Here is a 26,050-nt window from a genome sequence, read left to right as displayed (position 1 = left end):
ACGAACTACAAAAAGATGCCCGATTAAAATCCATTTTTCCAGACCCCCCACTGCTGTGCTTTAGGTAGCCCCCAGATTTAAGAAGCATCATTGTCAGAAGCTCCCTGTCCTCTCCAACAGCTGCAGGAACCTTTCCTTGCAACCAGAAAAAATGTAAAACTTGTCCATTTATAATGACCACGGACAAGATAAAGATCCCCAATTCACATCAGGACTACAAGATCCCAGGTACTTTCACCTGCATTACATCTAATGTGGTGCACTTAATTATTTGTACTAAATGTCCAACTGGGGGTCTGTATGTGGGGGAGACAGGACAAAAGCTTAGAACAAGGATGAATTCTCATCGTCACACAATAAGAGAAAAAAGAATGGATCTACCTGTGGCAAAACATTTCTGTATCCCTGATCACAGCAGCATGGATATGAAATTACTGGTGTTGAAAGGTAACTTCAATTCTCAGAGAGAGAGACGAGTTTGGGAGTACAAATTTATGACGACCTTTAACACTCTCAGTGCTGGAATGAATGTGTCGCATGGATTTATGTCTTTTTACATCAATTAAGGAATTTAAAACCTTGTGGGGGCATCACAACACAGAACTAGACCCCAATCAGAGGACCATAAAACATCCGGACTCCTTATCTATGAACTGGTCCAATGTTAATATTTATGTTTCTCCCTCTCCCATATTGATAGTTCTGCTTCACGTCACTTGTCTTATCTATTGCATTTTTTGTAGGCTGTATTGTGCATAAATATGTGACTTCAGACTTTGTATTAGTCTAGCCTGATGAAGACACCTTAGTAGTCTCGAAAGCTTGCAATGTGTTACCATCTTTTCAGTTAGCCAATAAAAGGTATCAACCACTGAGGACTCTCAATCCTGAATATTTTTCTATCTACTGGCTAACACGGTACAAAGATATACATCTTTCCAGTACCTAAATATATGGACACCTTGACGCACGTTTCACACTCTTAGTACGGAGGGTAGTATATTACATAACTGCATATTATGTAGTACAGTGTAGTAGTATATTTTGTTTTTGTGTAGCATGTATTATAGTGTAGTGCATGCTATTATATTATTGGATAATGTGTAGTATAATGTGCTATATTCTATAGAATTACCAGATATTGTACAGTATAATATAGTATATTATTAGATAGTGTGTAATATATATTCTATTATTGGATAGTATGTGATGTAGTCTATTACTGGATAGTACACAAAACAAGAGAGACCCTGGACATGAACTAGAAATATTAAATCATAAAAACAGCCATAATGAAGGGAAGATTTAAAATACCTTTATTAATAGTGGTAAGTAGTATTCTACATGAAAAAGTGCTTGTGCACGAAAGAGATATATACCATTAAAATAATAAAATATATGGAATCACCAGTATACAGAAATATATAAAGCTATCAGTAGTTCATAATAATAAAGCAGCAAAGACCAAATGGGGCTTTAAAAAAAAAAAAAGTGACTAATAATCATACAAAGCGACCAGTGCCAAAGTGTCTAAATATATAATGGCCAAACAGCCATATTAAAGGCAATATACATATAGAGTAATATTAAATCACACAAAATAAAATGAATTAATCATAAAGTGCAATAGTGCCAAAATTGTGCAAAAAGAGACAAGATATTATTGATCAACAGGCCCTACACAAGGACGTGCTGCGATAAAGTAGAGATAATGCAATATATAAAGTACCTGTGATAGTGTGTAATGTATTTATATATATATATATATTTATATAGCTATATTACACACTAGGATATATATATATATACATATTACATTATTGTCTTCTATATTGTGTCTTTGGTTTGACATTATCTTGAAATCACAAATAATTGAGCGTTTTCTTGCACCGTGGTTTATGACTTTCCTAAAAAATAATAATAAAATAATAATAATATACGTTAAAAAAAAGCATGAGTGTAAAGTTTCTGCAATGTCTGTAGACTGCAGCCAACTAATTCCACCTGATTCCTGACCCCTGCTCTGGGCCCAATGTCCTTCATGGGGGTTGGAGGTCCTGGCCCTGCCTCCAGGGATAAAGTGCAGGAGTCCTGGGCAGATTGTGCCACATACTGCAGGAATCAGCCAGAGGGACATCGTGGGGAGCAGACAGTGAGTGAGTAGAGGGGGATGGTCATTCACTTTTGTGTGGTCATTTATTTCTTTTTATCCTTTTTTTAGTGCATAAGTTACTAACACTTTTTGTGCAAAATAATGAAATTCCATTATCTCAAGTAAAGGCTGCATCAATGATATATCCATCCCTGAATCCTTAGTTACGTACCAAAGGGTTGATATTAACATTTAATATTGCTACCTCCAGCGGGTGGCGCTAGAGTTCCTGCCCTCTTCCTCGCTGGAGAGGTCATTGGTATACAAGAAAATGTCGACATTGGTATAAAATATGTTGATGTCTGGTGTAAAAAATATCTAATAATTGCTTCTAACTTTACCTGACATATCATAACATTTTTTTTACATAATTATTGCATTTGCATCTTTTATAAATTATTTTTGTATAATATTATTTATCTTTTATCTATTTTTTAGTGGTTTAGTCAGTTTTTAGTTTTCTTTTTTTCAAGCCTATATTATGTCTTTTATTTTTTTTTCCATTTTTTTATTATGTTCTCTATTATTTTTGTTTTCCAGAAGTTTGCGGCCGATTCACCAACTGCGACTTTTTGAAAAGTCGCAAACTTTTTATGCAAATATACTCTAGTCCCCATTCCACACAGCCCCCAGGAGAAATTTTATGAATTTTTGTGCAAATAATACAACATTTTAGCGTTTTGCTTCCAAAAAAGTAGAGGTAAAAAAATAAAGAATATTTTTAAATTTGCATAAAAATCGTGAACCGTGCTGTTTTGAAAAATTCGGCACAAAAGAACGACAATGAATATCACAAGACAAAATAAAACTACAAATGATTAATCGAACCTATAATTTCTATCTTTTTTTTTCTATTATATTTTTATTACTTTTTTGGGGGGGGAATTGTGACACCTTAGTGTAATGTTAGCAGCTGTATGTATCATATAAAGTCAGAGCCACACACACGTAGCCTCTTTTACCACTGATTTACCCTCTATAAGGCTAGCTTCACACTAGCGTATGGCCTAGCTGCGGAGAGATGCGGACTTCCTCCGTGAAGCTCCGCCCACGGCCACACCTCCTCCGGTCAGCTCCGCCTACGTCGGCATACGGCCTGCGTACCCTATCTTTAACATTAGGTACGCAGGCCGTGCCGATGTATGCGGATGCCTCGTTTTGACGGTGCGGCGACCGCAACAAAATTCAACTCGTTGCGTTCGACGCGGTTCACCGCAACGTCAAAACGACGCATGTAGAGGCATCCGCATACATTGGCACGGCTTGCGTACCTAATGTTAAAGATAGGGGCCGCACGCCACATGCCGATGAAGGCGGAGCTGACCGGAGGAGGTGCAGCTGTGGGCGGAGCTTCACAGAGGAAGTCTGCAGCCCTCCGCAGCTCGGCCATTCGCTAGTGTGAAACCAGCCTAATATGATTACTTGGGGCAGTGGGAGATATGGATGATGATAGCTATCGATGGCCACAGGTCTATAAATTCAGAAATTTCAGCATTTGGAGGATAAGGTTGAACGACCCCTCGAAAAATTAGAAACTTGTAAAAGTCTGCGGTAAAACACTTCTAACACCTAAGACTTATTGCACCTTCCTGCTCATCTCGTCAGTCTAATAACATTATTTACGCTACTGTCTCTTTAAGAAAGTGATCAGAAACGTTAACTTTGTTTAACTTTTTTTTTATATTCCCATTATTTTGCAAGTCCAGTCTCTACAATGAGGGGGTCTTCTCTTTTTATCGCCTCCCTACTGGGTCTCTTGGCTGTGGTCTCCTCAGCGCACAATGGAACGTCGTTTTGTAAGCCGCCTCCTCCCTGGAGCATCGGTGACGAGGAGCCCATGGGGAGGTCTGTTGGACAAGTGATGGTGGTGGCGCTCCTCCAGGCCAGCTGTGGCTTCTGCCTCACCCAGGCAGCCAAGTAAGTCATCCCATCGATGTCCCGTGAAATATGAGCCTCATCTGGAATTGTGCCGCGCCATTTTTTCTGATATTTTAAGTTCTGTGAGTTCCCAAAATGCAAATATTAGAAGAAAACAGTTGGCGCTTATAAAGTTCTATGGAGAAGAGGGAGGAGCTAGAGGCAGACAGACATTCTGCCGCAAGTTCTCCACCGAACTTTATGAGCACCAACTGTCATTTCCTATCTCAGAAATGGAAAAATATGTGTTCACTGGATACAGTCTTTACCCACCTGGGAAAAATGTTCTTGTGACCAATGGGGATCAGACATTTAACACCTCTCCTGTGAATGTTATTTTTTTAATCCTTTGGCGATGCACGCTGTACATGTACGGTGGACGTGCACGCTTACCATATATAGCGAGCTCAGGAGCTGAGAGTGCTCCATACTTTACAGGTGCTGGCTGCAATATATAACCAACACGTGGGAGTAACTGCTGAGACCAGAGCTAGCTCCGATCACAAACATTTTACCTTTTAGATACTGCATTTGAGAGATTAGTAAAGGGGCTAAAGGGTGGTCACTCACTTCCCATTCCCGTTGACCCCTTCCCCTGCATGTGATCCTATTGTGTAGATGCAGTCAGGGACCTACTGAAGGCCCCATCTCTGCCATATTACTACACCTAATTACACTCACCGACTCTTGACAACTTCAAAACTTTTAGTATTTTTCTCTTAAAACTTGAAATTCAATGTAAATAGTAACTAGACAAAGGTCGTATTTACCAGAGGCGCGGACTACAGACCCGGGACGATGCAGCAGACAGTGTGGACACATATAACCCTGATGTTACGCCAACACCCTGCACACATCATATGGGATCTTCACATCCTGGCCTGAGAGGCATACAATGCACCGCCTCCCAAAACTGTTTTTGACAGTGTTCAGACTCCAAAAAATTATTTTATAATTACTATTTTTAATTATTTTATGCTCCATGTTCTATATTCCTATGTATGGGCTCTTTCACATGTCCTGACATTTCCGATACTGGAAAAATATGTGTAATATGTGTGGTAAATGTGTGTCGCATCAGTATCCCATGTACCGGTGCTTGGGAATCAGCGGTACTGTTCATGCTGTTCCCCGGCGCCGGGTGATGAAGACGGCTCTCATCATTCTCCCCTATTCGCACTGCGATTAGCGCTAACAGGGGACTATGTTGAGAGTTGTATTCAGCTGATAACAGCGAGTGTGAACGTGTGCGGAACGTTTTGTGACCTGTGCTGCTGTTAAAAAACGGACACACAGCCCAAGGAAACACACTGACATGTAGAGACCCATCCATTTGGATGTGTCTGTGTGTGTCAGTGTCTGCGGTGCATGTGAAAGCTGTCACCACACATAAGGGACACACTGATGTCTGAAAGAGGCCAAAGATGTTTTGTTGTGTGCCCCTTGCATCGAGGATAATGAGAGTGATACATTCTAAGAGGTTATATTGTGATCCCCTTGGATCGAGGATGATGGGAGTGATACATTCTAGGAGGTTATGTTGTGAGCCCCTTGGATCAAGGACGATGGGAGTGATACATTCTAGGAGGTTATGTTGTGAGCCCCTTGGATCGAGGATGATGGGAGTGATACATTCTAGGAGGTTATCCTGTGAGCCCCTTGGATTGAGGATGATGGGAGTGATACATTCTAGGAGGTTATCCTGTGAGCCCCTTGGATCAGGGATGATGGGAGTGCTTCATTCTAAGAGGTTATCCTTTGAGCCCCTTGGATCAGAGATGATGGGAGTGATACATTCTAGGAGGCTATCCTGTGAGCCCCTTGGATCGAGGATGATGGGAGTGATTCATTCTAGGAGGTTATGTTGTGAGCCCCTTGGATCGAGGATGATGGGAGTGATACATTCTAGGAGGTTATGTTGTGAGCCCCTTGGATTGAGGATGATGGGAGTGATACATTCTAGGAGGCTATCCTGTGAGCCCCTTGGATCAGGGATGATGGGAGTGATACATTCTAGGAGGTTATCCTGTGAGCCCCTTGGATCAGGGATGATGGGAGTAATACATTCTAGGAAGTTATGTTATGAGCCCCTTGGATCGAGGATGATGGGAGTGATACATTCTAGGAGGTTATGTTGTGAGCCCCTTGGATCAGGGATGTTGGGAGTGATACACTCTAGGAGGCTATCCTGAGCCCCTTGGATTGGGAATAATGGGAGTGATACATTCTAGGAGGTAATGTTGTGAGCCCCTTGCATCGAGGATAATTGGAGTGATACATTCTAAGAGGTTATATTGTGATCCCCTTGGATCGAGGATGATGGGAGTGATACATTCTAGGAGGTTATGTTGTGAGCCCCTTGGATCAAGGACGATGGGAGTGATACATTCTAGGAGGTTATGTTGTGAGCCCCTTGGATTGAGGATGATGGGAGTGATACATTCTAGGAGGTTATGTTGTGAGCCCCTTGGATCAAGGACGATGGGAGTGATACATTCTAGGAGGTTATGTTGTGAGCCCCTTGGATCGAGGATGATGGGAGTTATACATTCTAGGAGGTTATCCTGTGAGCCCCTTGGATTGAGGATGATGGGAGTGATACATTCTAGGAGGTTATCCTGTGAGCCCCTTGGATCAGGGATGATGGGAGTGCTTCATTCTAAGAGGTTATCCTTTGAGCCCCTTGGATCAGAGATGATGGGAGTGATACATTCTAGGAGGTTATCCTGTGAGCCCCTTGGATCAGGGATGATGGAAGTGATACATTCTAGGAGGTTATCCTGTGAGTCCCTTGGATCGAGGATGATGGGAGTGATACATTCTAGAAGGTTATGTTATGAGCCCCTTGGATCGAGGATTATGGGAGTGATACATTCTAGTAGGTTATGTTGTGAGCCCCTTGGATCAGGGATGTTGGGAGTGATACACTCTAGGAGGTTATGTTATGAGCCCCTTGGATCGAGGATGATGGGAGTGATACATTCTAGTAGGTTATGTTGTGAGCCCCTTGGATTGGGGATAATGGGAGTGATACATTCTAAGAGGTTATATTGTAAGCCCCTTGGATAGAGGATGATGTCCTTCTGCAGCACGTATTTTTTATTACGAGATAAGATTGATGAGCTGCACGGACTATATATTTTTTGCAGCATATGCATTGTTTATTGCGAGATAAGTGATTTGAGCTGCATTTTGTTTATTTTTGAGTCTTTTTCACTACGAGATAAGTTTACAGCACTCCAGCACTTTTTCTCCTATGAAGACATATTTATGTCTACCCATTAGAGGTTTTTTTGTCGGGTGTATTTGTATGTCTGTGGTTTTTCTGTGTATCCCTTTTTTAGTTTTGTTAGGGTGATTAAGGGTATCTAGGGCTACCGACGTTGAGCGGGGGTGCCACATTGTCAACAAGTAAGGTGCCAACCTCCGCCGCCAGGAAGGGACATATTAGGGTCTACTAGGGCGAGGTTCCCCCCTTCCTTTGATAAAAATTTCTCTTGTGTGTCAATTTTTTTGGCACTTTTGTAAACCCGGTATCACCCAGTATTTTTGGAGAACATATTTTTAAAAAATACAGAATTAAAGGTTATATTTTAGGGGTTTACCAATTGTGTGCTCTCTTGGTTTCTAGTTTAATTTTTTGGTCCCCTTGTGTATTTTTTCTGAGGTTTTTTTTTTTTATGTTGTGAGTTCCCAGGATCATGGATGATGGGAGTGATATCTTCTGCGTGAGATACAGAGATTACATGATAAACTTTGGGAATCAGTAATGATGGGTGTGATAAATTGTGTGTGATAGTGTGATATATGGAAATTCCATAATTAACTTCTGTGTACAGGGATGGTGGGAGTAGTAAAATCAGTGGCATTGTCTTGTAAGGGATTTATCACTGAGAAAAAATAACTCGGTGATATAGAAGTATTGGTCTGGATCCTTCAATGGATCTGTAGTAGCTGGAATCAGGACTGTCCGGATGTCGTACTGAAGTGTGACCACTAGGGGGCGGATATATTTTTTCACATTTGTCGCTAATTTCCTGCAGGTCATGTGACACCGTCTGGCGGGGTCGCATGATTTTACGCTAGAGGTTGATCTAAAAGTTATTTCCTAATATTAAACCTTAGGATCCAGTTTGAAACCTTAGGCCTCAGACCTCAATCAGACATTAGTTTTTCTACGGATAGAGCGTGCACCCACTATTATCTATGGCCAGGGTCACCGGTCCGAGTTTCGAGAGTCTGCAAAAAAACACAAAACAAGGAGACGTGCATACAAATCAATTAGTTTGTGAAAAAATTAGACACAACACAAATGGCATGCATGTATTATACGCCCGCCGTCCTAATTTTTTCTGTTTAATGGCTAGGAAAAGCTTGGAAAATTGTATTTTTTATGACATATGTGAAAAACAGATGATGGTAAAAATGGACACCCTGGCCAAAAATGGATAAAAATCAGATCCAAACCTGATGGCTCTGTAGGCAGAGATGAGCGGGGGCTGCACAGGTTTTCTGGATCGGCCCTACTTTCCTAAATTGCCCCATAACAGCCCCAAGTGCAGGATCAGGACTAGGACCGAATGGGTTAGGGTTAGGGTTCACTGACAGCAATGACAGATATTCAAAGTGATGGAGACGACATGAAAACCACATTTTATTCAAGAATTCCAGAAATGGAATTTAGAAATGTACCTAGACCGTGCGATGCATCAGTAGTAAGAAGTGACGTTCTTGTCTTTTAGCATGGGGCCCCTACGTGATAAGCTGGAGGCCCGGGGGCTCACAAACATAAGTTATATCATTGTCAATGACCAGAGCTTCCTGTCAAAACTGATGCTCCCGGAGCTGACGAGAAGAGCGCCGGCGGGGATACCCGTATACGAGCAGCTGCCGAACCAGGAGGACGTGTGGGAGATCCTAAATGGAGACAAGGACGACTTCCTGATCTACGACCGGTAGGTAACACGGCGGCCTAGGACTATACAGGGGCTGGATTACTGATATGTGGGACCATTAAGGAGCATCCCGCTAGAATATCATAAATCACAATTGATCCTCCTGAGCCAGTCGCAGATGCGTATTAGATGGAGAGCCGCCAGATATTTGGGTCTTACTGCAGATAGTGGGGTCGCCATGCGCTCGGCCACGCCGTTGTAATGATGATGACTGTATTTGTGTTTCTCAGGTGTGGCCGTCTCACCTTCCATATCCGCCTCCCTCTCAGCTACCTCCACTATCCGTACGTGGAAGCCGCCATCATCTCCACTTACTATGAAGATTATTGTCAGAACTGCAGCTTCTATGCAAACGTCACTAAAATGGTAAAAAACATATAATTTAACGCAGATATCAGCAGAAATCTAATAGTCTAATGCTCAAAACGGCAAATGACGTCCTCACAGTAGTGATAAGATTGGCATAATAGAGCTGCACCCATATATTATATCTTTATAGTAGTGATAATGTTCAGTTCTTATCAAAATGATTCGCCCCTTCATGACCAGCATTTTTAGTACTTAGTAGAGCCCCTCTGGCTGTTATGACCTGCTGTAGATGACAAGAACTGCTGCACTGTTCGTGAGGAGTCTTAACCCAGTCCTCATGAACATTAGCCTCTAGGTCACCTATATTCCTGGGATTGTGTGCTGCCTTCTTCAAATCCCACCACAAATTTTCTATGGAGTTTGGGTTAGGCGACTGTGACGATCGCTACAGAATCATCCAGGGCCTCTTCTGAAACCGAGCCTTGGAGCACTTTCAAGTATGCTTGAGATCATTGACCTAAAGGTCACCATTCAGCTTCCTCAGAGAAGGCATGATGTTTTCTCCTCGAATTTCCTGATACTTGATTGAATCCATCCCCCTCCCCCCACACTGGATGATTCCAGCGCTAGAAAAAGAAAAAGCAGCTCCACAGCATTACCAAGCCACCTCCATGCTTCACTTAAGACATCACCAAGCCACCACTATGTTTTACTGTTGAAATCAGTGAGCCACTGAGATTCTTAACTGTAGGCATCACTAAGGCACTGTGATGCTTCATTTTAGGGATCAACAAGACACCATGCTTCAGTATAAACATCACCATGTCAACACCATGTTTTACTGTAGGAATCACTGAGCCACTGCAGGCATCACCGAACCCCTGCCATGTATCACTGTAGACAACACTGAGTCCCCTCCATGTTTCATTGCAGGTATCACCGAATGCCCACCATGCTTTACTTAAGGAATCACTGAGCCACCACCATGCTTTGCAGTAGACTTTACCAAGTCACCGCCATGCTTTACTATAGGAATTGCTGACTCACCGCCATGCTTTACGTCAGACATCACCGAGCCACCACCATGGTTCACTGTACGCCACCAAGTCACCACCATGCTTTACTGTATAAATCACCGAGCTACCACCATGCCTAACTGGGAGGCTGTTTTTTTCAGCATATGCTTCATTCTTCCTCCTCCAGACATATAAATGATCCTTAGGCACAAAAAGTTCCAGTTTTGTTTCATTCTTTTACAGAACAGGATCACCAAACTTCTGTGGCTTACATATGTGCTATTAAGTAAATAGGCGCTGACTTTTCTTGTGCTTTTGGATCAGAACAGATGTATGCCTTAAGCTCTTATACGCATTAAAAGACTGCACAGGAGCGCTCGCTTGACCAAGCTCCTGTGTTCTCTATGAGAAAGCCACCTACTCACGCGTCGGCCAGTGGCTTATCTCAGGGAGAAAAATGTGATCAGCAGTCCAAACTCGGACATGACTTTTCGACATCTCCCTTGTCCATCAGTCGGCCAATGCCCTTATACACATTATACTGTAGGCCAAATACATCAATATTCAAGGGTACAGCTGAGCGGTATGGGTATGGAGACTTTCATCGTTTAGCATGTACCTGGGGGGATGAATAATTTTGCTTTCAGCTGTAGGTATAATACAGCTGCACAGATGCATTATATCTTCATAGCAGTGACAGTGCAGAGCTGTATACATTGCATTTTCTGTTTCTTCATTTTTCCCCAATTTCTTACAGAATGAAACATTGGGAAATAACACTACAGATGTGAAGACAGAACAGCATTCAGAGACGGGGACCTCTGCTCCCGAAAAAGACAAAAGCACTGTAAATAAACCAAGTGACCGTCGTATTAATGACCATCGAGAGAGAAACATTGAGAACAATCATCATCCAAGGGGGGGAGAAGGTCATGAAGCCATCAGTAATGATGGAGAACGTCATGAAGCCATCAGTAATGATGGAGAACGTCATCAACTAATGAAACATGGGGGAAAACATCATTAACATCCCTAAATCTGAATAATATGTAATGACGACTGTCAGCCTCATCATCCCACCAACCATGAGGTGTCTTCTCCAAACATCTGAGACTGCCGAGATCCACTGAAAATGATCTAATGTGTACGGCCATATGTACTATCATCCAATCAGCGATGAGCCTTCAACATTTAATCATTAGTGACGAACCCTATATCTCATCATTCAATCAACAAAAGACAACTACTAACCTCATAATCAATAATGAATGATTAGTAGAATTGAGCAAAAAGATTTGCAGGACCCTGGTCCAGCTGTCACATCGGAAGTCTGTGTGTGCCGGACCAGAGCCCTGCGAGCCTCCCCTGACCTCCTGGCATTCTCGGCGCCTGTTCTGATTAGCAAATTTGGCGTGACTTCTTTGTTGCGGTGCGAGACATGCATGGTTTACGAATCAGAAAGGGAACGGGCACCGGAAATGCGGGCAGGTTGGAAGAGGCCTACAGAGCTCAGAGGGTCCCCGCGTTTCTCCACTTTAGTGATATTGCGTCTTTAATATTTGACCCTTAGGCTGTGTGCACACGCTGCGGATTAGGTGCGGATTCATCCGCGCGGATTTTGTAAAATCCGCAGGTGAAACCGCAGGTCAAAAGACCTGCGGTTTTACCTGCGGATTGCTCTGCGGTTTTGCCCTGCGGTTTTTCATCTCCTCAATGGAGGAGATGGCAAACCGCAGCGGAATCCGCAGAAAGAATTGACATGTCAATTCTTTCTGCGGATTGAAAACCGCAGATAATCCGCGCGGAAAATTCCGCACCGTCTGCACTGCGGTTTTTGATTCCCATAGGGAATCATGGTACTGTACACCGCAGCAAAAACTGCTGCGGGTCCGCAGCGGCCAAAACCGCTGCGGAACCGCAGCAAAATCCGCAGCGTGTGCACACAGCCTTATCCTCTAAACCTTTTGAGCCACTTTCTACGTTGACTTTCTTTTTAAGACTTTTGGGATTTTTTTCCATCAACAACTTTACTTTATCCAGATCATTTTAGACTGATTCTTGATATGTGACTTTTACCAACTGTTGCATTTTTTAGGCGCATCTCACTCCAGGCCGGGACTGGACTCTGACATAGTTTTTAATTTGTAGTATTTTTATAGGCAAATGTGCGACTTAATTGATTTACGAAATTTTAACGCAAAAAGTCGCAAACGCTTACAAAAGTCGCACGTTTTTCTAAAATCGGTTGCATGCAAAAATAAAGAGTATTGTTGATCTTGTATCGAATCCATGAATCCCATGCACCGTTTTGAAGCACTTGCCGCAAAAAAACTCAGCGGATCCCATAAAACAATAGAAAACAAAAGTGACATCAATAAATCATTGGATCATTGGAATAGTGAGACACTATTGAGGTTCTTACAAGGTCTAAGCATCTAGAAACTCCTTAGATTGGTTAGAAAGGGCCAAGCCTCTATTAAAGGGGTTGCCCAGGACTACAATATTGAAGACCCTTCCTTAGGATAGGTTATCAAAATCTGATTGGTAGGGGTCTGACATCCAGTGACCCTATCATCCGCTGCTCATGGGTTCTCATGGCAAGCAGGAGGTACACAGTGTACTGAGCAAGAGCTGCACAGCGCCATACATTGTGTAGTGGCCGTTCTCAGGTACCGCAACTCATCTCCTATTGAAGATGTTCTGCAGGACTCAGGAACGGCCACTACATATTGTAAGGCGCTGTCTAGTTCTGGCTCTGTACGTTGTCTTCTTCCGATCACCGCTGATCATGGGGGTGCCAAGTGTCAGACCCCCACCCATCTGATATTAATACCAATTTTAAGATGAGATTTACGGTCACTGACATGTGGACATCTCCTCACTGTGATAAATGCTGCTGTACAGTACCCTGACATCTCTTGAGTCTTCATGTCCATACCCAGTGGATCTGATTGGTTTTTTTTTATTTGAGCCTTTTTTTGCCTAGATTTTGGTGTTTTTCTCTATTTTTTTTAGTTTTCTTCTTTCAGTTTGCGCCTTATGTAAAGTATATTTTAGATTTGTTCGCCTTGCTTTTGTTTTATATATGTTCGCCATGGTCGTTATGGGTGAATATGATCTTGATTCATCAATTTATACATATATACATACATACACAATTTAAAAAGTCAACATTTTTTGCTCAAATGTACAGTCCTTTTCTTCTTCCCCCTGGAGGGATACTATGTAGCCAGGAAATTTTGCACAAATAATTTTGCGACATTTTAATGGCACATGCAACTTTTTTTGCCCTACCATTCCGCCCCCCAAAAAAAGACAAAAATAAAGAACATTTTTTATTTTGTGCCAAATTCATGAACCCTGTGCGACATTTGAAAAAAAAAAAATTGGCATTAAAAAAAATCATGGAAAATTATTAAAAAAAAAACTTTCAAATGATGAAATGGGACCATTGTATAGATACAGTCACAACATATGGAAAATATCTGGTTGAAAAAAATGTTAAATTTGCAAAATATCACTGCTATCAGAAAATAAAGGGTTATTATTATTCCACAAGCAAAATACAGAATCAAGAAGATTTTTTTTTATATAGTGAAGAATACTGTAAAAATATGTGCCCCCTCCATAGGCAAAATGCAATTTTCCAGTACCTTTGATTTTGAGAATTTGGGATTCTGTGGATTGTAGTGACCTGGGTCTCTACCGCTGCCCATATGATTTGTAATGCACAGCTCAGCCGGATGATTAGGACCAGAATTAATGGGAAGCTCCAAAATTAACAAAAATTGTTTCCTATTGTGAATATTCATTAACAAAGTCTGAATAATTTGTGGCCGGCTAAGCGTCTGGCTTGGCTCAGTGACTTCTCCAATATCTTTTCGGGATCTGGAGGTGCTGCTCAAACTTAGTAGCAATGGCAGCAACTCCTGGTGATAAGTGGCACCAACACAAGTGCTACACTGGCAGACAAAGAGAAAGGGGTGGCTGCCACTTATCTGATTTGGGGGGCCATATCTCATATGAAGAGGGTATGGGGCCTGGCCCGGGCTTCATATCTCCTGGTGGATACCATTTCCTGCCACCTTCTAGGGCCCATATCCTGGGTGGGCTTCATATCTCCTGGTGGACACCATTTCCTGCCACCTTCCAGGGCCCATATCCTGGGTGGGCTTCATATCTCCTGGTGGACACCATTTCCTGCCACCTTCCAGGGCCCATATCCTGGGTGAGCCGCGTGTCCGGCTGATGAGAGCTATGTAATCTCTGTATCAGGGAAGTGGTGGTCTCGGGTCACTCACAGGATGAGGGGCTGAGACAGGCGGGTCATGATGACAGGACACCTCCACACATCTGACCCCAACAGCGAAACCTAACATGGCAGGAAATGAGAAGGAAACAAATGCAGCAGGGGGGACAGGCGGTTACCCTGAGAGCCGCCCCGACCAGGGGCCTAACTGGAGTGGGCCCTAAATCTTAAGAGGGCCGTATGAATAGACCAATACGATTAAAGACCCGTGACATTGAGGGGGTCCCATAGGAGATTTTGCATTGGTGCCCACAAGTTACTTCAATTACTCCAACCCATGAGGCTTATCGAGTGGAGCAAACTTTCTCCCTCACTCCAACAGACCTCGATGGTAAATGTGGCGATCACAGTAGTGCGACTATGGAGGGCCCGCTGCCTGTGATCCAACCTGGGGGCACAAAAGTCACAGGTCACTAATGGGCAAAATGGCTGCCGTCCCCTCCATGCTGCAGTACAGAGCGAAACCATAGTAACAGCCACACAGCAGAACATGGCTGATGAGGGGATTACAGCGCTGTGTGCTCAGAGTACCACACAAGACAGGATGAGATACACTGCTCAGCTTGACAGTATCACACATGGTAGGATTAGATACATGACTCAGCATACAGTATTGCACAGGTTAGGATTAGATACACGGCTTAGCAGAGGGTATCACACAAGGCAGGATGAGATACACAGCTCATCAGAGGGTATCACACAGGAGAGGATTAGATACACAGCACAGCAAACGGTATCACACAGGATAGGATTAGATACACGGCCCAGCAGACAGTATCACACAGGAGAGGATTAGATACACGGCTCAGCAGAGGGTATCACACAAGGCAGGATGAGATACACAGCTCAGCAGACAGTATCACACAGGATAGAATTAGATACATGACTCAGCAGACAGTATTGCACAGGACAGGATTAGATACACGGCTCATCAGAGGGTATCACACAGGAGAGGATTAGATACACGGCTCAGCAGACAGTATCACACAAGGCAGGATGAGATACACGGCTCAGCAGAGGGTATCACACAAGGCAGGATGAGATACACAGCTCAACAGACAGTATCACACATGACAGGATGAGATACACGGCTCAGCAGACAGTATCACACATGACAGGATGAGACACATGGCTCAGCAGTCAGTATCACACAAAGCAGGATGAGATACACGGATCAGCAGGCAGTATCACACAGGATAGGATTCGATACACAGCTCAGCAGACAGTATCACACAGGAGAGGGTTAGATACACGACTCAGCAGGCAGTATCACACAGGATAGGACTGGATAAGGCAGACAGTATCACATATGACAGGATTAGACACGGTAATTCAGAAGACAGTATCACACAGGATATGATTAGATATATGTATGAGATTATTTTTTATCAATGAAACTCAAGGACATTACATGATGGGAATGTAGTGATGTGTGTTTTCTGAGACTGTATCCCACATAATAGGCTTAGATACACTGACTGGGTCCATTGTGCTGAAGACCAGAGAATGACTGTGTTTAAAATAACAGTAAACCTGTGAGAGATAAGGAAAAGAATGGTGCCAGGACAGAGGGGGCTCTCTGCACAGGAAGGTCCTCAGAGCAGATAGCGGAAGATGCCTGTAATGTCTGGGACTGCTAGTGGGGTCATTCAGGGTCTCTAGCCCACACCCCATGTTTACACACAGGGGCCGCCCTCCCCAACACTGAAGGATATGACATATGACATCCTGCTTGGAGTATGTGAGCGGTGGGGGTATGAGGCTGCAAATCATTGTACCCCTGCCTGCCAGGCTGAGGACCCTCCACCCACCATGGAAGCGATGGGAAAATTATCATTAAGGGAAATAGTACCAGTAGCAATAGATTGTGAACCCCTGAGAAAAGGGATGATGGGAGTGAGTTATGCGCGTGAGATGGCGAGATTAGATTGTGAGCTCCTGGGGACTGGAATAATGGGAGTAAGGCTCAGTACACAGTAAGGGTACCGTTACACCTAGCGATGCACCAGCGATCCCGACTAGCGATATGACGCGGTCAGGATCGCTGGTACATCGCTAAGTGGTCGCTAGTGAGCTGCCACACAGGCAGATCTCACTAGCGCCATCGCTGGGGACGGGGATCGCTACTTGCCTGTCACACCAGGCGATCCTGCGTCCTCCCGCCCGGCTCCACGCGTCGCTCGTCGTCACAGCAGGAAGCGCCGCAGGAAGTGGCCGACGAGAAATGATCCAGCAGCTTCTCGCGCGATCAGCGATAACCAGCGGGGGAGCCGGTCGGAGGTAAGTATCACATGCAGCGATAACGCTAGTAATATCGCTGCAACGTCACAAAATCAGTGACTTTACAGCGATATTGCTAGCGATATCGCAGTGTGTAACGGGGGCTTTATACGGCACTCTCCGACCACCAGGATTAATTAATAAACATCTATTTATGGACCAGGGAATTTTTTGCTTTGTTTTTTTCCTCCCCTTCTTCCAAGAGCCTGAACATTTTATTTTTCAGTCGACATAGACATGTGAGGGCTTGTTTTCTGTAGGACAAGTTGTAGTTTTGAATGGCACCATTCATTTTTGCCATATAATGTATTAAAAACAGGAAAGAAATTGTAAGCGTGATGAAATGGTGAAAAAAATGCCATTCTGCCATTGTTTTTGGGATTTTGTTTTTACAGTGTTCATTGTATGGGAAAAATGACTATTTAGGTCACTTCGATTAATGTATCCCCAAACATGCATCTATTTTTTTTTTTCTTTCTTAGTTAACCCCTTCATGACCGGAGGTATTTTCAGTTTTGCGTTTTCGTTTTTTGCTCCCCTTCTTCCCAGAGCCATAACTTTTTTATTTTTTCTTCAATTTTGGCCATGTGAGGGCTTGTTTTATGCAGGACAAGTTGTACTTTGAAACGACACCATTGGTTTTACCAAGTTGTGTACTAGAAAACAGGAAAAAAATTCCAAGTGCAGTGAAATTGCAAAAAATGTGCAATCCCAAACTTGTTTTTTGAGTGGCTTTTTTGCTAGGTTCACTAAATGCTAAAACTGACCCACCATTATGATTCTCCAGGTCATTCTGAGTTCATAGACACCAAACATGTCTAGAATCTGTTTTATCTAAGTTGTGAAAAAAAAAATCCAAACTTTGAAAAAAAAATTGCGCCATTTTTCAATACTTGTAGCATCTCCATTTTTCGTGATCTCGGGTTGTGTGAAGGCTTATTTTTTTTGTGTGCCGTATTGACGTTTTTTCTCACTATGCCATTTAACGATCAGGTTAATCATTTTTTTTTTTAATGATAGATCGGGTGATTCTGAATGCGGCGATACCAAATATGTGTATGTTTGACTTTTTTATTATTGTTTTATTTTGAATGGAGCGAAAGGGGCGTGATTTGAACTTTTATATTTTTTTATTTTTTTATATTTTTAAAAACTTTTTTTTTTACTTTTGGCATGCTTCAATAACCTCCATGGGAGACTAGAAGCTGCCCCAACCCAATTGGCTCTGCTACATAGAGGAGATGATCAATTCGCCTCTATGTACAGTAGTAGAATTACTTACTTGCAATGAGCACCGACCACCGGGTGGCACTCGCAGCAAGTTGGCAGGGACAACCATAGAGGTCTCCAGGAGACCTATGTTTGTCATGCCAACAAACTGGTGACCCGCGATCACATAACGGGCGGGGGTGGGGGGTCACCAATGTGTGAGTTTCTGGCCCGATGGAGCGCACATCAAAGAGAGGGAGTCCGACATCAGAGTACTATTATGCCTGATGTCAGAAAGGGGTTAAAGGGAATCTGTCAGTAGGATCATCCCTCCTAAGTTGTCTATATGACCATGCAGGTCATAAAAAGTTGAATAAAATGATACCTTGATATCTGCGATTTGATGTCTTATTCCAGAGAAATTCATATTTTTCTTATACGTAAATTATCTGCTAAGATCTATGGGCTGGACATAGATCTCCCCGACAATCTGCCTCCACAGCTTATTGTAAATAAAAGGAGGTGTTACCAGTGTGAGTCATGAAGATCAGGAGAGCAGACTGTCATTTAGGCTATGTGCCCACGATGCGATTTTTAAGCGTTTTGCCGCGATTTTCGGAGCGAAAATGCTGCGAAAACGTTTAAAAATCTTGTACCAGACGCCCCCCATACATTCCTATGGCATTCCGCACATGCTGTGCTTATGCTGCGCTTTTTTCCGCGGCGGAATCGCATCGCGGAAAAAATCGCAGCATGCTCATTCTTTTGTGCGGAATTGCAAAGAATTGCCGCGATTCCGCACCCATAGGAATGCATGAGAATCGCTTACTACCCGCATGTGGCTATGCCCACCATGCGGGAAGTTAAGCGTCTCATGTGCGGTTGGTACCCACGGTGTGGAGGAGAGGAGACTGTCCTCCAGGCCATGGGTACCATACCCCTGTAACAAAAAGAATAAAAAATAAAAAATCGGGGTATATTTACCTTCTGACGTCCCGCGCTGCCATCCAGGGCCTCAGCGTTCCCAGTAATGCCTTGCGGCAAGATCCTGTGATGACGTAGTCTCGCGAGATCGCTATAGTAACGCGAGACCAACGTCATCACAGGTCTCGCAAGGCATCGCTGGGAACGCTGAGGCCCGGGATGGCAGTGCGGGACATCGGAAGGTAAATATACCCCGATTTTTTTATTTTTTTATCATTTTTAACATTCTATCTTTTACTATTGATGCTGCATAGGCGGCCTCAATAGTAAAAAGCTGCTCACACTTGTCAAACACTATGTTTGACGAGTGTGACCAACCTGTCAATCACTTTCCAAGCGATGCTTCAAATCGCTTGGAAAGTGCTTGAGAAAATTGCGGCAAAATCGTGAACAGAATCGCGGTAAAATCACGGTGAAATCGCGCAGAAAAAAACGCGCGATTTCTGGGAAGGAGTCCGGTTTTCATTGTGCGTTTTAAAACGCTATGTGGGCACATAGCCTTACTATAAGCTCTGGAGGCAGATTCTCAGGGAGATCTATGTCAGGCCCATAGATCTTAGCAGATAATTTACATATGAAGAGAAATGTGGATTTCTCTGGAATTAAACATTGGATCGTAGATATCAAGGTATAATTTTATTCAACTTTCCATGACCTGCAGTCCATATGGTCAGCTTAGGAGGGTTGATCCTGCTAACAGATTCCCTTTAAATAATTTAAAAAATCAGAACATTTTAAAAAAGCAATTTTTGCTTTGTGTGGCCATTTTCCAAGACCTGTAACATTTTTTTATTTGTTCATGGGGCTAACTGAGTGCTTGTTTTAACGTGGAAGCTGATGTTTTTATTGATGCCAATTTAGTGTAGATACAACGCTTTGATCACTTATTATTTCATTGTTCAGGGGAGCAGAGGTTTGGAACCGTCTCCCTGTCGAGATCCTTCAAAACCTGTGTGCAAATGTCAAGTACCGAGAAGAAGTGATGAAGGCAAAGAGCAGTCACCAAATATTCATGTGATTTGGATTTCTCTCTTCTTCATTCACTTTGCATTTTGTTAATTGTTTCGTTAACTATTAATATTTCCATTTTCTAAAGCTTCTTACTGTGCAGCATTTTATCCACACCTGCCTAAAACTTTTGCACAGCACTTTATATAGTAGGTGACATATGGAGGCCCTGGACCATATATTATACAGGGGCTCAGGAGCTTCAATTTACACCTCCGTACGGTACCATTCACAAACGAGTCTGTAGTAAGATCCCAACTCACGGCAGTGACGTTCCCGCGTCTCATTACACTATTTACACGCCACCTATGTAACTACTTAACCTACAAGTGGCAAACACATCTCCGGGCATTGAAGTGACATGTGGCCTCCGTGACGTCATCTCCTTGATAAGCAAAAAATAAATCAATTAGATGTTTTTACTCCATTTTGTGGTTACTTTGATTTACTGTGTATGTGTAACAGAAACTTGGTGACAACCACTATTTGCTGCCACCACAGAATTCGGAATGGTTGTCACCCATCTGCTCACAATTTATATAGATGTATATATCCGAGAATATATATCCAAGTATATATATATATATATATATATATATATCCGGTGCTGTATATATACTCGGTTCTGTATTTATGTATAGTATTCCCAATGCTGTATACACAGTATGCATAGTATACACAGTGATTGTTTATACCTGGTGCTGTATATACTGTATGTATAGTATAGACGGTGACCTGATGCTGAATATGTGTATAGAATACCCGATGCTATATATATGCTCAGTACTGTATATATGTATTCCCAATGCTGTATGTATATCTAGTGTTGTTATATGTATAGTATACCCGGTGATTACTGTATATATACTGGTAATTTATATATATACCTGGTGCTGTACATATATCTGGTACTGTATATATGTATAGTTTATCTGGTGATTATATATACAGGTGATTTTTATATATATACCTGGTGGTGTACATATATCTGGTGCTGTATATATGTATAGTATACCAGTGATTATATATACAGGTGATTTATATATATATACCCGGTGGTGTACATATATCTGGTGCTGTATATATGTATAGTATACCAGTGATTATATATACAGGTGATTTATATATATACCTGGTGGTGTACATATATCTGGTGCTGTATATATGTATAGTATACCAGTGATTATATATACAGGTGATTTATATATATACCCGGTGGTGTTCATATATCTGGTGCTGTATATATGTATAGTATACCAGTGATTATATATACAGGTGATTTATATATATACCTGGTGGTGTACATATATATGGTGCTGTATATATGTATAGTATACCGGGTGATTATATATACCGGTGATTTATATATATACCTGATGCTGTACATATATATGGTGCTGTATATATGTATAGTATACCGGGTGATTATATATACTGGTCATATATATATATATATATATATATATACCAGGTGATGTACATATATTTGATGCTGTATATATGTATAGTATACCCGGTGATTTATATACCAGTGATTTATATATATACCTGGTGCTGTACATATACAGTATCTGGTGCTGTATATATGTATAGTATACCCGGTGATTAGATATACCGGTGATTTATATATATACCTGGTGCTGTACATATATTTGGTGCTGAATATATGTATAGTATAGCCTAGGGAAGACAGATTGAGCCTACATTGTGACCAGGAGGCCCTGGAGGATGAGACCCACTTCCTGCTACACTGCACCAAATACTCAGCAGTGAGGGACACTTTCCTCGGGAGACTATCCAATCTCTTCCCGGATTTCAGCTCCATGAAGGAGGAAGAAAATACATATATCCTGCTGGGGGAAGAAGAAAGCGTGGTGGAGATAGCAGCGCAATATGTGAGCGTATGCCATAGGCTGCGAGAAAGACAACCATGATATGCCATGGACTTCCTTACCCCCACCCTGTACCCGTCCCCACCCATTATCCCCTCAGTCCCTACTCCCTATTCCGTATTGGACACATGCTTTGGCAAAACTAATGTTTATTTTGTCCTGCCAATAAAGCTTCTTTGAATTTGAATAATTTGAATTTGTATACCCTTTGATTATATATACCAGTGATTTATATATATACCGGGTGCTGTACATATATCTGGTGCTGTATATATGTATAGTATACCTGGGGATTATATACCTTTGATTTATATATACCTGGTGCTGTACATATATCTGGTGCTGCAGCTGTATGTATGTATAGTATACCCGGTGATTATATATACCAGTGATTTATATATATACCGGGTGCTGTACATATATATGGTGCTGTATATATGTATAGTATACCCGGGGATTATATACCAGTGATTTATATATATACCTGGTGCTGTACATATATATGGTGCTGTATGTATGTATAGTATACCCGGTGATTATATATACCAGTGATTTATATATATACCTGGTGCTGTACATATATATGGTGCTGTATGTATGTATAGTATACCAGGTGATTATATATACCGATGATTTATATATATATATAATATATATATATATATACCCGACGCTGTACATATATATGGTGCTGTATATATGTATAGTATACCAGGTGATTAGATATATTGGTGATTTATATATATATATATATATATACCCGGTGCTGTACATATATATGGTGCTGTATATATGTATAGTATACCGGGTAATTATATATACCGGTGATTTATATATATATATACCCAGTGCTGTACATATATCTGGTGCTGTATATATGTATAGTATACCCGGTGATTATATATATCGGTGATTTATATATACCCGGTGCTGTACATATATATGGTGCTGTATATATGTATAGTATACCAGGTAATTATATATACCGGTGATTTATATATATATATATATATATATATATATATATATCTGGTGCTGTACATATATATGGTGCTGTATATATGTATAGTATACCGGGTGATTATATATATCGGTGATTTATATATACCCGGTGCTGTACATATATATGGTGCTGTATATATGTATAGTATACCCGGTGATTATATATACCGGTGATTTATATATATACCCGGTGCTGTACATATATCTGGTGCTGTATATACTTAATGTATAGTATACCGGGTGCTGTACATATACAGTGGGGAAAAAAAGTATTTAGTCAGTCAGCAATAGTGCAAGTTCCACCACTTAAAAAGATGAGAGGCGTCTGTAATTTACATCATAGGTAGACCTCAACTATGGGAGACAAACTGAGAAAAAAAAATCCAGAAAATCACATTGTCTGTTTTTTTTTCATTTTATTTGCATATTATGGTGGAAAATAAGTATTTGGTCAGAAACAAGCAATCAAGATTTCTGGCTCTCACAGATCTGTAACTTCTTCTTTAAGAGTCTCCTCTTTCCTCCACTCATTACCTGTAGTAATGGCACCTGTTTAAACTTGTTATCACTATAAAAAGACACCTGTGCACACCCTCAAACAGTCTGACTCCAAACTCCACTATGGTGAAGACCAAAGAGCTGTCAAAGGACACCAGAAACAAAATTGTAGCCCTGCACCAGGCTGGGAAGACTGAATCTGCAATAGCCAACCAGCTTGGAGTGAAGAAATCAACTGTGGGAGCAATAATTAGAAAATGGAAGACATACAAGACCACTGATAATCTCCCTCGATCTGGTGCTCCACGCAAAATCCCACCCCGTGGGGTCAGAATGATCACAAGAACGGTGAGCAAAAATCCCAGAACCACGCGGGGGGACCTAGTGAATGAACTGCAGAGAGCTGGGACCAATGTAACAAGGCCTACCATAAGTAACACACTACGCCACCATGGACTCAGATCCTGCAGTGCCAGACGTGTCCCACTGCTTAAGCCTGTACATGTCCGGGCCCGTCTGAAGTTTGCTAGAGAGCATTTGGATGATCCAGAGGAGTTTTGGGAGAATGTCCTATGGTCTGATGAAACCAAACTGGAACTGTTTGGTAGAAACACAACTTGTCGTGTTTGGAGGAAAAAGAATACTGAGTTTCATCCATCAAACACCATACCTACTGTAAAGCATGGTGGTGGAAACATCATGCTTTGGGGCTGTTTCTCTGCCAGGACGACTGATCCGGGTACATGAAAGAATGAATGGGGCCATGTATCGTGAGATTTTGAGTGCAAACCTCCTTCCATCAGCAAGGGCATTGAAGATGAAACGTGGCTGGGTCTTTCAACATGACAATGATCCAAAGCACACCGCCAGGGCAACGAAGGAGTGGCTTCGTAAGAAGCATTTCAAGGTCCTGGAGTGGCCTAGCCAGTCTCCAGATCTCAACCCTATAGAAAACCTTTGGAGGGAGTTGAAAGTCCGTGTTGCCAAGCGAAAAGCCAAAAACATCACTGCTCTAGAGGAGATCTGCATGGAGGAATGGGCCAACATACCAACAACAGTGTGTGGCAACCTTGTGAAGACTTACAGAAAACGTTTGACCTCTGTCATTGCCAACAAAGTATATATCACAAAGTATTGAGATGAAATTTTGTTTCTGACCAAATACTTATTTTCCACCATAATATGCAAATAAAATGAAAAAAAACAGACAATGTGATTTTCTGGATTTTTTTTTCTCAGTTTGTCTCCCATAGTTGAGGTGTACCTATGATGTAAATTACAGACGCCTCTCATCTTTTTAAGTGGTGGAACTTGCACTATTGCTGACTGACTAAATACTTTTTTTCCCCACTGTATATGGTGCTGTATATGCTATATAGCATACCGGGTGATTATATATACCGGTGATTTATATATATACCCAGTGCTGTACATATATCTGGTGCTGTATATATGTATAGTATACCCGGTGATTATATATACCGGTGATTTATATATATATACCCAGTGCTGTACATATATCTGGTGCTGTATATATGTATAGTATACCCGGTGATTATATATACCGGTGATTTATATATATATACCCAGTGCTGTACATATATCTGGTGCTGTATATATGTATAGTATACCCGGTGATTATATATACCGGTGATTTATATATATATACCCAGTGCTGTACATATATCTGGTGCTGTATATATGTATAGTATACCCGGTGATTATATATACCGGTGATTTATATATATACCCGGTGCTGTACATATATATGGTGCTGTATATATGTATAGTATACCTGGTGATTATATATACCGGTGATTTATATATATATACCCAGTGCTGTACATATATCTGGTGCTGTATATATGTATAGTATACCCGGTGATTATATATACCGGTGATTTATAAATATACCCGGTGCTGTACATATATATGGTGCTGTATATATGTATAGTATACCCGGTGATTATATATACCGGTGATTTAGAAATATACCCGGTGCTGTACATATATATGGTGCTGTATATATGTATAGTATACCCGGTGATTATATATACCGGTGATTTATATATATATACCCGGTGCTGTACATATATATGGTGCTGTATATATGTATAGTATACCCGGTGATTATATATACCGGTGATTTATATATATATACCCGGTGCTGTACATATATATGGTGCTGTATATATGTATAGTATACCCGGTGATTATATATACCGGTGATTTAGAAATATACCCGGTGCTGTACATATATATGGTGCTGTATATATGTATAGTATACCCGGTGATTATATATACCGGTGATTTATATATATATACCCGGTGCTGTACATATATATGGTGCTGTATATATGTATAGTATACCCGGTGATTATATATACCGGTGATTTATATATATATACCCGGTGCTGTACATATATATGGTGCTGTATATATGTATAGTATACCCGGTGATTATATATACCGGTGATTTATATATATATACCCGGTGCTGTACATCTATGTACATTGAG

At 41.6% G+C, this 26,050-nt stretch overlaps 1 protein-coding gene across 4 annotated transcripts; it reads left to right on the top strand.

Moving 5' to 3' along the window:
- The first annotated feature begins 2,114 nt into the window (after positions 1-2,114).
- On the top strand, positions 2,115-12,628 carry LOC141048648 (selenoprotein Pb-like). 4 transcript variants are annotated; one of them, XM_073544431.1, is made up of 5 exons: positions 2,115-2,152; positions 3,854-4,069; positions 8,812-9,024; positions 9,255-9,390; positions 11,107-12,628. In XM_073544431.1, exons 2-5 carry the CDS (start codon positions 3,867-3,869, stop codon positions 11,374-11,376), a joined length of 822 nt encoding a protein of 273 aa, XP_073400532.1. In that variant the 5' UTR covers positions 2,115-2,152; positions 3,854-3,866; the 3' UTR covers positions 11,377-12,628. The 4 variants fall into 4 exon arrangements, with proteins under 4 accessions (XP_073400532.1, XP_073400534.1, XP_073400530.1 ...); XM_073544433.1 differs by having other exon boundaries at positions 2,122-2,152; positions 3,859-4,069; XM_073544429.1 differs by having other exon boundaries at positions 2,122-2,156; positions 3,859-4,069.
- The last annotated feature ends 13,422 nt before the right edge of the window (positions 12,629-26,050 follow it).

This window comes from Dendrobates tinctorius, unplaced genomic scaffold, assembly GCF_039654945.1.
Source record: "Dendrobates tinctorius isolate UK_male_01 unplaced genomic scaffold, ASM3965494v1 ptg000138l, whole genome shotgun sequence".
Taxonomy (NCBI): Eukaryota; Metazoa; Chordata; class Amphibia; order Anura; family Dendrobatidae; genus Dendrobates; species Dendrobates tinctorius.
Note: the sequence above shows the minus strand (reverse complement) of the source record. Positions and strands in the feature narration are given on the sequence as shown.

Coding starts and splice junctions, on each gene's coding strand:
- LOC141048648 (XM_073544431.1), top strand. CDS start 3,867: ATGAGGGGGTCTTCTCTTTTTATCGCCTCCCTACTGGGTCTCTTGGCT. Junction 4,070..8,811: donor TGCCTCACCCAGGCAGCCAA/GTAAGTCATCCC, acceptor CTTGTCTTTTAG/CATGGGGCCCCTACGTGATA. Junction 9,391..11,106: donor ATGCAAACGTCACTAAAATG/GTAAAAAACATA, acceptor AATTTCTTACAG/AATGAAACATTGGGAAATAA.